Source organism: Centropristis striata, chromosome 15, assembly GCF_030273125.1.
Source record: "Centropristis striata isolate RG_2023a ecotype Rhode Island chromosome 15, C.striata_1.0, whole genome shotgun sequence".
NCBI lineage: Eukaryota > Metazoa > Chordata > Actinopteri > Perciformes > Serranidae > Centropristis > Centropristis striata.
In genome coordinates, this window is record NC_081531.1 from 5,618,374 (window position 1) to 5,633,366 (window position 14,993).

The following is a 14,993-nucleotide window of genomic DNA, read 5'->3' on the forward strand; positions in this document are numbered from 1 at the left end:
TCTGGTTTTAAGTGGTTTTAACTGGTTTGAACTGGTTTTATTCTGGTTTCATGTGGTTTTATTCTGGTTTTAACTGGTTTTATTCTGGTTTTAACTGAGACGGTTTGCTGAAACTTAATCATCTGGTATACTTCTAGTTTAAATAAATTAGTTTAGTGGGACCGGTTGACGTAATCTTATTATTTAAATCTAATATTCTGTTTCTTTAAGTGTATGAGTGACTTTAATACAGTGCTATAATCATGGTAGTATGTTTATAATGCATTATTTGGGTTTCATAGAAAAAGTTTCCAACTGCATATATGTCAAACAACAACAATAACTTGAATAAGTTAAGACTTGATTCCATGCAATAACCGGTCTGGCTTACACAGAACGGCTAAACGTCTTACACAATAATTGCATCATCCTTACAAACAGCCTCTCTTCCTGCTCATCTGCTTCTCCGCTCACATTCTGTCCGGAAGGAGTTTGAAGGTGATATAAGTTCACAGGAATGAAGCATAAGTGTCAATTTGTAGAGGAAAAGCATCAGCGCGATATAGCACTCTCACCCACAATCTATATGCATCTCACCCCGAATCTATATGCATCGCTTACTTCTTCAATGCCAACAAGGCTGACAGCTAAAGTGCTCAGAGTTATCACTGAAAACCACTGATGTTTGACAATGATAGGGAGAGGTGGATTGCAAATGGGGGTCTATAAATAGCAGCGCTGCTGGAGCTCCATGCAGCATGAGTATGTAGCAGGGAGCTGAACCTTGGTAATTCTGTGTCTTTTTTTGGTAATTCTGTCTTTTTTAAATAATTAAGTGTCTTTTTTAGTAATTTTGTGTATTTTCTTGGTCCTTTTGTATCTTTTTTGGGTCAATTTGTGTATTTTTTTGGTCCTTTTGTGTCTTTTTTAGTAATTTTGTGTATTTTTTTGGTCCTTTTGTGTCTTTTTGGGGTCATTTAGTGTCTTTTTTAAATAATTTTGTGTCTTTTTTGGTAATTCTGTGTCTTTTTTGGGTCATTTTGTGTCTTTTTAAAAATAATTTTGTGTCTTTTTTGGTAATTCTGTCTTTTTTTAATACTTTTGTACTTCTTTTTGTAATTTTGTGTATTTTTTGGTCCTTTTGGGTATTTTTGTGTCTTTTTTGGGTCATCTTGTGTCTTTTTTAAAATAATTTTGTGTCTTTTTTGGTCATTTTGTGTCTTTTTTTTAATAATTTTGTGTCTTTTTTGGTCATTTTGTGTCTTTTTTAAGTAATTTAGTTTTTTTTCTGACATTTTGTGTCTTTTTTTCAATGATAGGGAGAGGTGGATTGCAAATGGGGCTCTATAAATAGCAGCACTGCTGGAGCTCCATGCAGCATGAGTATGTAGCAGGGAGCTGAACCTTTAAGACTCTGTCACGGCAAATCCTAAAAATATTACCTATACTTACGCATGGTGCTGGTACACTTATGCTGGGCTTATACCAAAATATTCCCCCAGTCCCAGACTACAAACTGAAAGTCTTTAGTAAATCTAGGAGTTTTACTGGAGTCACGGCGCTCCGTCATCTCCATGGTTAAGTGTAAGGTAGTAATCTGCTCTGTTTCATATCAGTCTTTTCCTAGTCTTGGGTTTGGATCATATCAAACTAATTGATATTATCTCAAGTCTCAGTGACGTAACACAATCACCAACCAATAGATGAGCGGGGGAAAGGTCCCCGTTTCCAGATCGGCCAGTAAAACCACTTTCACAGGAAAAAGATTTATTTGACCTTTGACCCCAAAAATGTAGTTACTGCACTTGCTGTAAAATGTTCCAATAATAATGAACTAACAGAGTGCAGTAACAACAATGTTGTTGCCTTCTTTCAGCATTAATATTTTATTTTCAGTGAATAAACATTTTCACATTGATTTTGTTTTAAGTGTATTTAACATCTCTGTTCAAAGAATTGTGTATTTTAGACTTATTATACAGAAGTGTTATATTTTATAACGCTGTAACTTACTGCCTTCTGCTTTGGATTTGAGTTGGATTTAGTAGTTATTGCAATTTTTATATCATTGTTTCTCTGAAATAAAGCAAAAATGAAATCTAAAACTTTGTTCAGACATCAAGGAGTTCATTTTTAGTTATAACTCAATTTCAACCAAAAATGTAGTTACTGCAGTTAGGCTTTGTAGGGCAGTATACTGTATACATGTCAGCTTCTTAATCAAAATCAATGGTGCCTCAGTCATTCCCACTCTGCCCCCTGAAGAGCTGTTCTGTAACTTTGGTGGGCGGGTAAAATTTCCGGGAGAAGTGGATCTTTGCCACGTACACACCACAAGCTATCTCGCTGATTTTGATGAAACTGGATCATATTTTACAGATATCCTCGAGCTGCTCTGCTTTGACTCTGAGGGATTTATGGAGTTTACTGACAGACAGAAAGCTTTACTTGTTGCTAACTGCTGTTAAATGCAGTTGCGGTCAGCGAGCTCAGTTAGCCGCACTGCAGGACCAAGTGTTGGTGTATGCCCCGCTAGCACAGAAGCTTTAGACCGGTGTAGGGAGAAGGTTTTCAGGTTTGGGGCAGGGGGGAATACTGGTGGGGAGCATCGGAGCAGGGCGGACGTGCAACAGACCCCAGTTCAGCAGCCTCTACAACAGGGGTCTCAAACTCAAATTACCTGGGGGCCGCTGGAGGCAGTATCAAAATGACCAAAAAAAAGACACAAAATTACAAAAAAAAAGACTCAAATGACAGAAAAAAACGAAATTACTTAAAAAAGACACAAAATGACGCAAAAAAGACACAAAATTAATTAAAAAATACACAAAATGACCAAAAAAAGACCAAAAAAGTCACAAAATTATTAAAAAAGACATAAAATGACCCAAAAATACACAAAATTACAAAAAAAGACACACAATTATTTAAAAAAGATACAAGATTACAAAAAAAGTAATTAAAGGGACCTTCCACACACAACACGGTAAAGTGCCATTCATATAAAACTCACATTGAACTTTCATATCAAGGTGGGGGCCACAAAATATCGTCACGAGGGCCGCAATTGGCCCACGGGCCGTGAGTTTGAGACCCATGGTCTACGATGTTATGGCAGATTGGAAGAGACGAAAGAGGAAAATGAAAGGAAGAAAGGAGTGAGTGAGGGGGCGAGAGGGGAATGGACAAAAAGAGTAAGCCTTGGACTGGCTTTTAGAGAGATTCTCAAAATAAAAGGACTGGAAACAGACACCAAGCTGGTCGGCCTGCTGTTGGACTATTAAGTAGTCTAGACATTTTCCATGGTTTTATTGATAATGATTTTGGTTATTATTAAGAAAACCATGGAAAATGTCTAGATATCAGCTCTTAAATTAAACTCGTATTAACTATTTTTGTTGTTATCATTATATTTGTCCAAACAAATGCACCTTTAGTTGTACCAGGCATTAAAAGTGCTACTATTCTTTGGTGAACCCACCATGATTTCTACATCCACAAACCATTGGATTGTATAATAAAGACATGGTTCATGGTGCAGAACATCAAAGACTGGACACCCTGCCTGAACTGCTTCTTCCTGCCAGCCAATCACAGGTGGGACTTCTCCCCAGTGGAACTGCATGTGGATGACATCAGCGTACAGTGAAGCGGCAGGGATTCCCCAGAGTCCCCGGTCCCCCCCGACCCTGATTCCGCTTCACTGCTGTATGTCTCTGGACCTTTATTTCACCGAGCAAATCTCCCTGGCTTCAGCCAGCGTGGCTAGCTAGTGAGTCGCTGTAGCACTCAAGGCAGCTGCTGTCACACAGGGAGCTCCCATGTTGCCTGCTGCCCTCCTTGTGAACTTTAATCTCTTTGGAGACGCTTAAAATCTGATGGTGCTGCATTACAGGTGCACCTTAATACATTAGAATATGATGGAAAAGTCCATTTCCAGTAGTTCAAGCCAAACAGCCCCAACCAAGTATTGAGTCATATAGATGGACATACTTTTCCATATTAAACATGTAATAGAGACACTGAATGTTAGGTATTTATTAAATGTAAGCCATAATCATTATATTTAGAATACTTTAAATAAGTTAAGACATGAAATTAGGGCTGCACACTTAGTGGAATTTTAATCGTGAGCACGATTTTGGCCACCACGATTAAATTAACCTGAACCTCAAGCACTTTCTACACCAGTAGTCCACCAACCACCAGGGGGCGGGGCCGTTTTTCTCCCCTGAAAAAAGCCTGGTTGCTGATTGGAAATAACGATAAACACGCGCCATTTGTAAAAGCCAACAAAGCAGTGTTAGCAACTTAGCAACTTTGTTGCTATATTAAGCGACTTTTCAGACCCCCTTAGCGACTATTTTTCAAAAAAGCGACTGGCGAGAAATCAAGTGACTCTTTCTAGTGTTATTGGAGACTCCTTCATACACTTCTTAACAAGCCGGAGGTGCCGGCAGGCACTGTCCTCCTGCAGCAGTCTTTCCCAGCTGCAGAGCCAGAGGGGATGTTAACCCCTTAGCGTCCAGTCTGCAAATTGCTAATAGGCTAACAGTTAGCTCTGTAGCAGTACAGTGTGTATGTGCTGCTGCTGCAGGAGGTGTTAGCTTAGCAATCTTTGTTTCTTTACAACAAGCACCGGACAATAAAAACTGTTCCTGTTGTTTGTTTAAAAGTAGTGCAATAAAAATACAGATGTTTTCCCTAACATGATGAATAATCGTGATTAATAATCGTGATTACAATATTGATCAAAATAATCGTGATTATCATTTTGGCCATAATCGTGCAGCCCTACATGTAATGTTTAATTCTGTGTGTAATGCATCTATACAATGTGTTATTTACACTTTTTGAATTGAATTACTGACATAAATAAACTTTTCTATGTTATTCAAATTTATTACCATGCACCTGTAAATGGTGCTACTGCACATTTAAGGCTGGCCCACCAACCCTAACCCTAAAACCACCTAACTCCCATTGGCTGCCTGCATAAATGCACCAAGCAACATCTTTTTTCAGTGGGCAGTTCCACAACACATACCATATTATAGGCGACTATTTTTGAACCAAGCTAGTTTTCACTCTCATTGGTATACTGTAAGTTTGTTCTCATATTGACCTCCCACCCACACTGGCTATTACCCACACCTTCACTGACATCTAGCTCTCTCTTTTGTTCTTAGTGAAAAACTGAAACACTAGAAAGCACAGCTACAAATTCAATAAAGCGTGCCTTCAATGTCACGACTATCTCCTCACTTAAACACATTTTCTATTCAACAAAAACGCTAGAGTAGACAGTGATTACAGTAAAATGTACAATACATCCAATCATGACATGTAGTCTAGTAAAGACTAGTATACTAGTCTTTACTAGTCATGATCCCTCTATAGAGGGATCATGTTTCACAACTGGACTCATGTGAACCAACAGTTTGGGATTTGTTGCCCAACAATTTTCAAAAAATACAATACGAGTTCCATCACTTCAATATTTAATACATTGAAAATAGTACTCATTAGACAAGTTAACCTGAATGAACCTCACAACCATGAAAGACATTTTCTTAAAAAGAAAATTGCCCTGAGCTGTAAAAGCAGAAATTATTGAGGGGCTTTCTAATTACTGATGGTCCTTGAATAATTCATGTGATGAACACTTCCATAAGAATGAAAAAATAACCAAATCTAAGCTTAAAATGGTGATATTTCATCCCCCCAAAAAAGTATTCTACACAATTTTTAAATGTAATTAAAAATAAACTGTTTGCAATCATCAGATCCTTTATAATGATTTTGTTCTGCATTCATTTATGCAACTTGGAAGCCATGAATGACTCAGTTGAGACCAACAGTCTGTGGATAAACATTTAGCAAAACTTCAACTTTAGCTGCAGGCTGTTTTACACAGAGCAAGAAGGTCAGGACCAGAGTGGTAGAGTGGTTACTAACTGAATTTGAAAACGAAAAATGACAACAAAATTTAAACTAAAACTTGTGAAAAATCCAAAACTATTATAACCTTGGTCTGCACCAGTCTGCAAATAAATAAAGCATGCGCAAAATCGCCGCTCAGTAGCGACTCATAAAGTACCTACCTAAGGCAGGTACTTTCTCGCTAGAGGGAAAAGTACCTAATGGAAGCATGCCTATACATATCCTCTCATATATATTGGCAATTGCCAGTTGTTGGGCTGATGATGGAAAGTTGCAAAAATATAAGATATCATCTAACACTAATTAACAATGATTTTGTCAGTTTTACACCTCTAAATAAACTCTGAGTCATAGACTGTAGAACTCCTTATTTCATCTTATTTTAGTCCAGTGAGAGAAACATAAAAAAATAATTTGGCACATCTCTGACCTCAACATTCTGGTAGAACTAGCAGCCCAGTCGGCTGTGACCTATACACCACTGACTGTTGACTTCTACAACTGATAAAAGGACTGTGGCTCATGTCTGATGTGGTAATAAGACACTGAAGGACAGCAGAGCAGTGACAGACATGAGGACAGAAAGAGAAAAAAGGCAGAGGAGGAAGCCTGAGGCCTTTAAGCGATTCACGAAAAGAGAGAGAGAGAGAGAGAGAGAGAGAGAGAGAGACCCAAGAGAGTAGGAGGAAGATGATTGAGACTGGTACCAATTTGATAGAGTTAGAGTCAGATTAGAATTAGGGTGGGGGTCTTCTAGGGTTAGAGTCTTTAGGGTTAGGAATAGGATTAGGGTAAGGGTTTTAGGGTTAGGGTTAGGATTAGGGTAAGGGTCTTAGGGTCAGAGTCTTCCAAGGGTTAGGGGTAGAATATTAGGGGAAGGGGCTAAATTGAGGGTATGTTAAAAAATTTGGCCTTAGGCCCGAAAATATAACTTTTCATTCAATCCCTGTGGGAATGTGGTCTTCAATTTATTGATCCAGAGAGAGAGAGAGAGAGTAGGAGGAAGATGATTGAGACTGGTACCAATTTGGGTTGGTAGGGTTAGAGTCAGATTAGAATTAGGGTGGGGGTCTTCTAGGGTTAGAGTCTTTAGGGTTAGGGTTAGGATTAGGGTAAGGGTTTTAGGGTCAGAGTCTTCCTAGGGTTAGAATATTAGGGGAAGGGGCTAAATTGAGGGTATGTTAAAAATTTGGTCTTAGACCCCAAAAATAGAGAGAGAGAGAGAGAGAGAGGGAGAGGCAGAGAGAGAGAGAGAGAGAGAGAGAGAGAGAGAGAGCAAGAAGAGGCAAGGCGAAGTCAAACTGAACCAGAGCAGCACTGATGAAACTGAGCTAATGTGCCGTGACCATGTGGAGTGGGGGGGTTGCGGGGGGGTGCGGGACTCTGTATCTGGTGTGTCTGTTACCACAGCAACTAGCGTCATCATATGCTGTCTGATTAGGTGTCTTGATGAATGCATGAGCTACCAAGTGAAGGCAAGATTATTATTAGTTTCTGTGAGAGATTCCCGTGAGTGGGTTACTTATTTTACACTGAGGTGTTTGTCTGCTGCTCCTCTCCAGAGACACTATCAGTGACAGAGCATGCAGAGGGGGGACGTGTTTTGCTCAGGGACAACTTTGTCAATCTTCCAGTAATGGCAGAGCCACCAGGAGGCCACTGAGACACCACAAGCAATGAGCAGTAGTCACTGTTCTGGATACTCTGGATTTCTTACAATAGGGACTTAACCTTTGACCTCCTGGTTCCTGGACAGTAAATCTACCCAGGGAGAAAATCTGACATCAATGGCCAGAGAAAAAGATATAAGATTGATTTTGGTCAAGAATTTTAGTGAAGTAAAAATTCCAAATGGTTCTTAAATCTCAAATGGATTTTCTGTGTTTCTGTGTTTTATATCATTGAAACTCTTTGAAGTCATCCCCTTAGGCTCTGAAAAACTGTCTGGTTATATTTATTTTCCTTTTGTTTTCTTTTTTTACATTTTATAACAGAGCATTTTTTTATTTGGGGCAGTTTAAGCCTATTATAGATACCAGAGAGACATTTTTTATGCCAAAAATAACAGCAAATTTCATGCAGCAAACACTGAACACCGACCAGTTACAGAACAGGCTTTGTAGTGAAAGACTCGCTAACGTGCTGACAGATTCAGTGTTTTTGTGTTTGACCAGACGATATCTGGACAAAACAGATCACTCCATACAGCAATGTTACTGACGGGTTTCCTTCTAAATAACTCACTGTGCAGTGGATCTAATCTATGCCGATGTGAAGAGAGGTTCATGTTTTTAAAAGAAACTGGGCCTGACATGGTACAGTAGTGGCTAGCAGATTCGAATCCCAGCAGCTCTTCTATGCAGAGTTTGCATGTCTCCCCCATTTCAGCATCCAAAAATAAGTAGCTTAAGTTAAATTGGCAACTCTAAGGTGCCCTTAGGTGTGAAAAACAGCATGAATGGTTGTCTGTCTCTATAGGTGTTTCCACTGAGTACTTTCTGAGTACTTTTTGGAAATGTGGCTATGTTCTAGCTCCGCCCAGTAGTTAGTTCCCCTCAGCCTCTGTTCCCATACAGGTACTTTTGTAGCGGCTAACCAACGGAGTTCAAATATGACAACAGACTGACGTGGCAAGCAGTGTTGCCAACTTCGTGACTTTGTTGCTATATTTAGCGACTATTCAGACCCTCTAGAGACCCTTTTTGAAAAAAGCGACTGGTGACAAATCTAGCTACTTTTTCTGGTGTTATTGGAGACTTTTGGAGACTCGTTCCTACTCTTCTTAATGAGAAGCAGACGCCGTCCCAAAGCACTCACAAGCGGCCCAGTCCTCCTGCAGCAGTCTCTCCCAGCTACAGGCAGAGTCTCCCACTCAACAAACACCCCATTACAAAAAACTAAAACTAATAAAAACAAAACTAAAAGTAAAGCATTTCAAAAAAATAAATACCAAACTAAAACTAGCAAACTCACTCTAAAAACTAATTAAAAGTAACTGAATTTGAAAACAAATATTCACAACCCAATTAAAACTAAAACTAATGAAAAATTCAAAACTATTATAACCTTGAGTGTGTGTGTGTGTGTGTGTGTGTGTGTGTGTGTGTGTTTGCATTGATCGTGATGTCTCAAAATTAATGGGGCCTTAAAAAAATTCTTAAACCAAGGCCCATCTTTACTAGCGAATGCTGTTTATAATAATAACGCTATTCATCAATATACAAGTGAAATAATATATCAGTGCACATATGAACTGTATATCTGCTTCTGCACCATTGACGTGTCTGTTGTTGTTTTGAAGCGTATGAATAAAGCATGCTGACGCTACTCACCGTTGACGGTTAGATGCACCCAGCTGCCGTTGTGGAAGGTGTCATACTGCTGCTCCAGCATCAGCACCTTACACTCGTACCAGCCCTGGTCGTCTGATCGCACATTCTCTATCCGCAGGGAGGACTTGCCGTGCAGACTGGCCCGGCCTGGTCGAAACACAGACACGGGGATGAGGTGTCAGCAGAAAGGGACACAGAGAGGTGAGAAGGACGGGTGGATTGAATTTAATGAGGGAAATGAAGGGAAGAAAGGAACAGGTGAGAGGTGAATGAATAAAGAGGAGAGAGGAGAGAAACGCCAGATGAATGTTAAAGAGAAAATCAACCTTTGAGCGCTTCGGATATATAAATATGCAGGGATCACAGAGTGTGTTAGTGGAGGTGTCTCGGGGTAACATCAGCGCTGCTGCACTGCAAAAAGGTGTATCTAAAAACAAGATAAAAACACTAAACTCCATGAGGCCAGTTTCAGTTTGATGATGATATACCAAGTAAAACTGGAGACAAGCTCAAATATATTTAGTATAAAATGATAGAACTGGATGGAACCCTCTTATATGTTAGATTTGCAAACTTTGTTCACATTTGCAATGTTTGATTTTTTTATTGAGCATGATAGTGTTTTGAAAGTAAAAAAAAAAGATTCAAAATAACATTTTATGTTGGACTAAAGGACTAAAAAAGACACAAAATGACCAAAAAGGAAACACAATGACAAAAAAAGACACAAAAAGCAACAACATGACTTAAAAAAAAAGACACAACATGACCAAAAAAGACACAAAATGACCAAAAAAAGACACAAAATGACAAAAAAAAGACACAATTTGACCAAACAAAAACCCACAGAAGACACAAAATGACAGAAAAAGACACAAAATGACCAAAACAAGACACAAAATAACTAAAAAAGACACAACAACAGACACAACATGACCAAAAAAGACACATATGACCAAAGAAGACACGAAAAGACATGAAAAGGACTCAAAAATGGACAAAATAGCCACAGACTCCATAGAGTTAATGTGCAACACAACATCAAAGACGGACAGCAACTGCAGTTGTATATACGCAGTTAAATCTGTCACTTAAGCCTCAGTGTGGCTGAGAAGTCCTCATCTCCATGTGTATGGTGTCTATTTTGGAGATGCACTGAGGCAAGGACAGGTCATTAGTTCCTTTGAGGAGTGGGAAGTGGCCAACACGACAACAGAGGAGCCTCTGGGTTGAGCAGGAGTCCCAATCCGTCAGAACACATATCGGCTTTTGACTCTGTGAGGACGGACTCAGGAATAGCTGCATTTTTACTTTTACAGATCAAAAGCTGAGAGAGGGGGATTGATGATGTTGCTCTGGGCAATCTGGCAACCGGATCATAACAGATGGCGACTGGCAATAAAGGCTAAACAAAGGGCTTTCAGGGAGCACACGCCGGCTCAAAACGTCAGCATTATCAAAGCCTGGCTATCCCTCATTAATCCCCTCACTCTCCCCGATCCTCTCCACTTTGTGGGTATTCCTGACTAATTTCTGTTTGCCTTCCTAAATCCCCTCTGCAGCATGACACACCAGGTGAATGCATCAGCCGCCTCGCTGAGTTAAGGTAGACAGTCAAAGTGACGTTTGTTCCCTAGCTTGTGTTGGTGTGACTGTGCGCAGGGCCGGCTCTAGGCATAGGCGACATAGGCGGTCGCCTAGAGCGCCATCGGCTGGAGGGGCGCCGCCAGTCACCCTCGAGGGAGAAAAAAACAAAACAATAAATAATCATTTTCAATGCAGACTGTGCCCTCCCTTCTTGTTCTGTCTTGAAAATGATAAATATTAACAAAATAAAGAAAAAGATAAACAATGACATTTTGTCACTTGTGGTGCTGAGTCACGTGACGTGTGGTCATTGCCTTGCCCCCCTTTAGACGGTCAGATCGCTGTCACAGAGGTCAGGTCACGTCAAGTGACAGACACATTATGTTTTAATATATACTCTATAATAAATAAATAAAGAAACAGATAAACAATGACATTTTCTCACTTGTGGTGCTGAGTCACATGACGTGTGATCATTGCCTTGCCCCCCTTTAGACGGTCAGATCGCTGTCACAGGTCAGGTCACGTCAAGTGACAGACACGTTATGTTTTGATATATCTTATATAATAAATAAATAAAGAAACAGATAAACAATGACATTTTGTCACTTGTGGTGCTGAGTCACATGACGTGTGGTCATTGCCTTGCCCCCCTTTAGACGGTCAGATCGCTGTCACAGAGCTCAGGTCACATCAAGTGACAGACACGTTATGTTTTGATACATCTTGCAAGATGAAACGGCTGAAGTCAAAGATCTCCGGTGCGCAATATCGAAAGAGAAGAATAGAGGAGGAGGAGAAGAAGTCACAATCTTTTTTTAAATTCCTTTTTGTGTGAAGATGTTTAATTTGTATTAGCTTGCTAGCTAGGTTGCAATAAAGCAATGCTAGCTTAACACAGTTAAACACATTTTTCGCGCGGTTTGCACTTGCATTGTCTCTCTTGTCTCTAACTTTATTAGCGGTCTCCAGCTGTGCTTCTTTGCGAATTTACTTGTAAGTTAATAATTACATAGACAGACAGTTGTATTATATAGCCCTCCGTGAAACAGCAAGCAGAGCTGTTCAACACGAATGGATCTCGCCTATAGGGCACCAAATGGGCTAGAGTCGGCCCTGACTATGCGTGTCTGTGTGTGTGTCCTGGTTCAGCTATTTATATATCAGATTATATTTGTCCAGCTTCCAACCATGTCTGTCTCCTCTCTCAGCTGACTGGAAAGCGGCTCCATGTTACTGATTGAGTGTGAACTATGTATTTATTATACTGTATACAGTATCTAGGTATCATTCACTACTGTGCACCAGGCCTTTGATTCCACCTCCATTTCTCTCTGTGTGAGGGTAAACAGTCTGTCCAAACAGTGGTGAATGTCCTTTTTGGACTTGATGTATTCAAGCATATAAGTTAATAAACAATGAATCATGCAAAAGTGTGTCTGTATAAACAAAACAAAGGGTGCTGCTCTGACATCACTGTATCAAAGCATGGCAGGGCTTACTATAACTTGCTTATAGCAAGTTTCACACAAGGCTACGCACACATTAATACAGCAATTACCCTGAAAATTTGTGTTTAATGTAGGTACAGTTCTCAACAGTAACTAAATGTAATTAAATGCCAGTAGGGGGATTAGTCACAAGGGTGAAGAGAGCCACATGAAAAACCCAAAAGTTACGCATGGGACGTGAACCCCTGGTTGTAGAATAGGGGTATAATGTAAACCTAGTAACTGTTTCTGTATGTTATTATTTCACAAAAACATTTGCGTTTGGAGATAAACCAGGAGTGAACAGGTCCTTCACTGGACTTTCTAGTTGTCCAGACTACATCATTTCCTGTATTGGAAATTCATCTTGAAGAAGACCTAAAGCAGGGATGGGCAACTGGAGGCCCGGGGGCCGCATATGGCCCACACCCTCACTTGAAGTGGCCCTCAGTACAACTACATGCATTTGAGCATGAAATCTTAAAAGTTCACTATAAAAATTCACAAAATTACTTCTTGCAATTAATGTTGGTCTGCTGTTCTTGCACTGAAAAAAAAAAATCACAGTAAGTGGTTATTTTTATTTGCTTCTAACCTTTTGTATTCCTATTTATACTGTTATACATGCATTTGAGCATGAAATATGTGAAGTTACTGCACTATAAACATATTTAAAATTGCAGTTTCATCATATCTGGTTAAGGGCACGCTCCTATATGTGGCCCTGTGGTAGTGTCCATGAAAAATGTGGCCCCCTCCAGCATTTAAGTTACCCATCCCTGACCGAAAGGAATCTATTGGTACCAATCATGTTATGATATCTTGTAGGAAAAAAGGCTGAATAATGCTCCAAAGTTAGGTTACATTGGTGAGGTTTTTCCTCACCTCTAATGTTTATACAGAGAGAGAGAGAGAGAGAGAGAGAGAGTTGATCAACATCAGTGGGATGATGCTTTCTGTGTGTGTGTGTGTGTGTGTGTGTGTGTGTGTGTGTGTGTGTGTGTGTTTGTGTGAGACAGCTCTTTTGGAGAACATGAATGCAGGTTTCACTTTTGTTTTCAGTAAGTTATCATTTCCTGAAAGCCTCCGTATGCTTCAACAAAAAGATATTACCAGGAATGGATTTTAAGGTTAGTAAACACAGGACGGAGAGAAAGCTGAAGACATTGTCGTCATAATGCTATTTGCATTGCAACGCATCAGTTATTTGAACAGTAGGGAAACCAGGGTGCCCAAATGTGTTTTATTTAAGATTAAAGGATTAAGCTGGTGTTTCTCTATAATTATGTTATTTTCAACAAATTTCATGGAAAGACCAAAACCAACAATGTGTTTCTCAACACTGACTCCCCATGTCTGTCTGTGGCTCTCACTGCTTCCTAAAGAAGACATATATCTTCAAAAACAACCCACAATTATTAAGTATAGCTTTATTTTTTTATTTTAACGGCTCAGTAAGGCTCAGTGTGTGTTCATGGTAATGAAGGAGCATGTCACCCAGTGCTATATTGAGCCATTGATGTCTTTTTAATGGGTTTTGGACAACAATGGAGCTCTCTGGCACAGAGAAATGAGATATATCAGGCTTTGGATAGACACACACACAATACAATGCAGAAGGGACGGGTTCCAATACTATCTGGTTCCAAGTTGGTAAAATACCTGGATATGTTCGTTTTATTCACAATATCTCTTTGGCCTCTATGTGACACAAAGAAAAAATACTAGTGGGATAAACAAACACGAAATAACTCAGTGACAGTTGTTAATAACTGACTGACTGGTGACTTTAACTTAAAAGTTCCACAGTGTGGATGTTCTTCATTTAAGTCAACCAGATAACTGCCCGATGTTAATTTGTGAGAGGATACTCACAGCTAAAGGCGGAACAACAAGCCTGTTTAAATATTTATCTCCATTACATCATGTGAAAGTTAGAACACCGTGAAATGTAAAAGAACAAACATTCAGTGAACTAGATTCAGATTCAATAAGTAGTAGTTAGTAGTAACTACTTAGCCAAGAAGTTAGCTAAGTAGTTAGCTTAGCAAGCTACTTAGCTAAATACTTAGAAAAGAAGCATTTAGCTTAGCAAGCTACTTAGCTAAATACTTAGACAAGAAGTTAGCTAAGTAGTAGTAGTAGCTAAAAAAATGGATATGGGTAATTTTTGACCTATGTTGTGCATTAGAAGGGTAGTGACTCAAAAAGGTATTTAATTCAAAAATGAATAAAGGAAAACATACAAATTAGGATGGATGATGATCAAAAACAAACTAATTGAGGAAAACCTGGAATACTGAATGATGAAAATAATTTATTGCAAAGATATAGAATATACAAACTCTGTCGGGTCACTTTAGACCCATGTTGTGCATCAAAGGGTTAAAGAAACACAGTCACCTGGAATTTAGTGCAGGAATAAACACTAGAAAGGGAGATTAACAGCACAATGGCTCACATATCTTCAGTTTATTCCCTTGTTGTGATTCTGTATAGTAAAATACAGGATTTGCCTCTCACAAGGTGACATCCGAGCAGGCTGACTACATTATGGCAGCAGGAATCCCTACTGTAAAACATTCAGTCGGAGAGAATAAATCTGTCATACAGATGGCGTTGGTGTGACTGGATAGTATATTCTCATGACAACTGTCCTTGT

The 14,993-nt window shown here is 39.4% G+C and overlaps 1 protein-coding gene across 1 annotated transcript in view; it reads right to left on the reverse strand.

Moving 5' to 3' along the window:
• LOC131987140 (protein turtle homolog B-like) overlaps positions 1–14,993 on the reverse strand; it is a 175,897-nt gene that overhangs the window by 104,417 nt on the left and 56,487 nt on the right. The window contains exon 3 of the mRNA XM_059352310.1: positions 9,255–9,401. Coding sequence (XP_059208293.1) covers positions 9,255–9,401 — 147 coding nt within the window. The remainder of the gene's footprint in view (positions 1–9,254; positions 9,402–14,993) is intronic.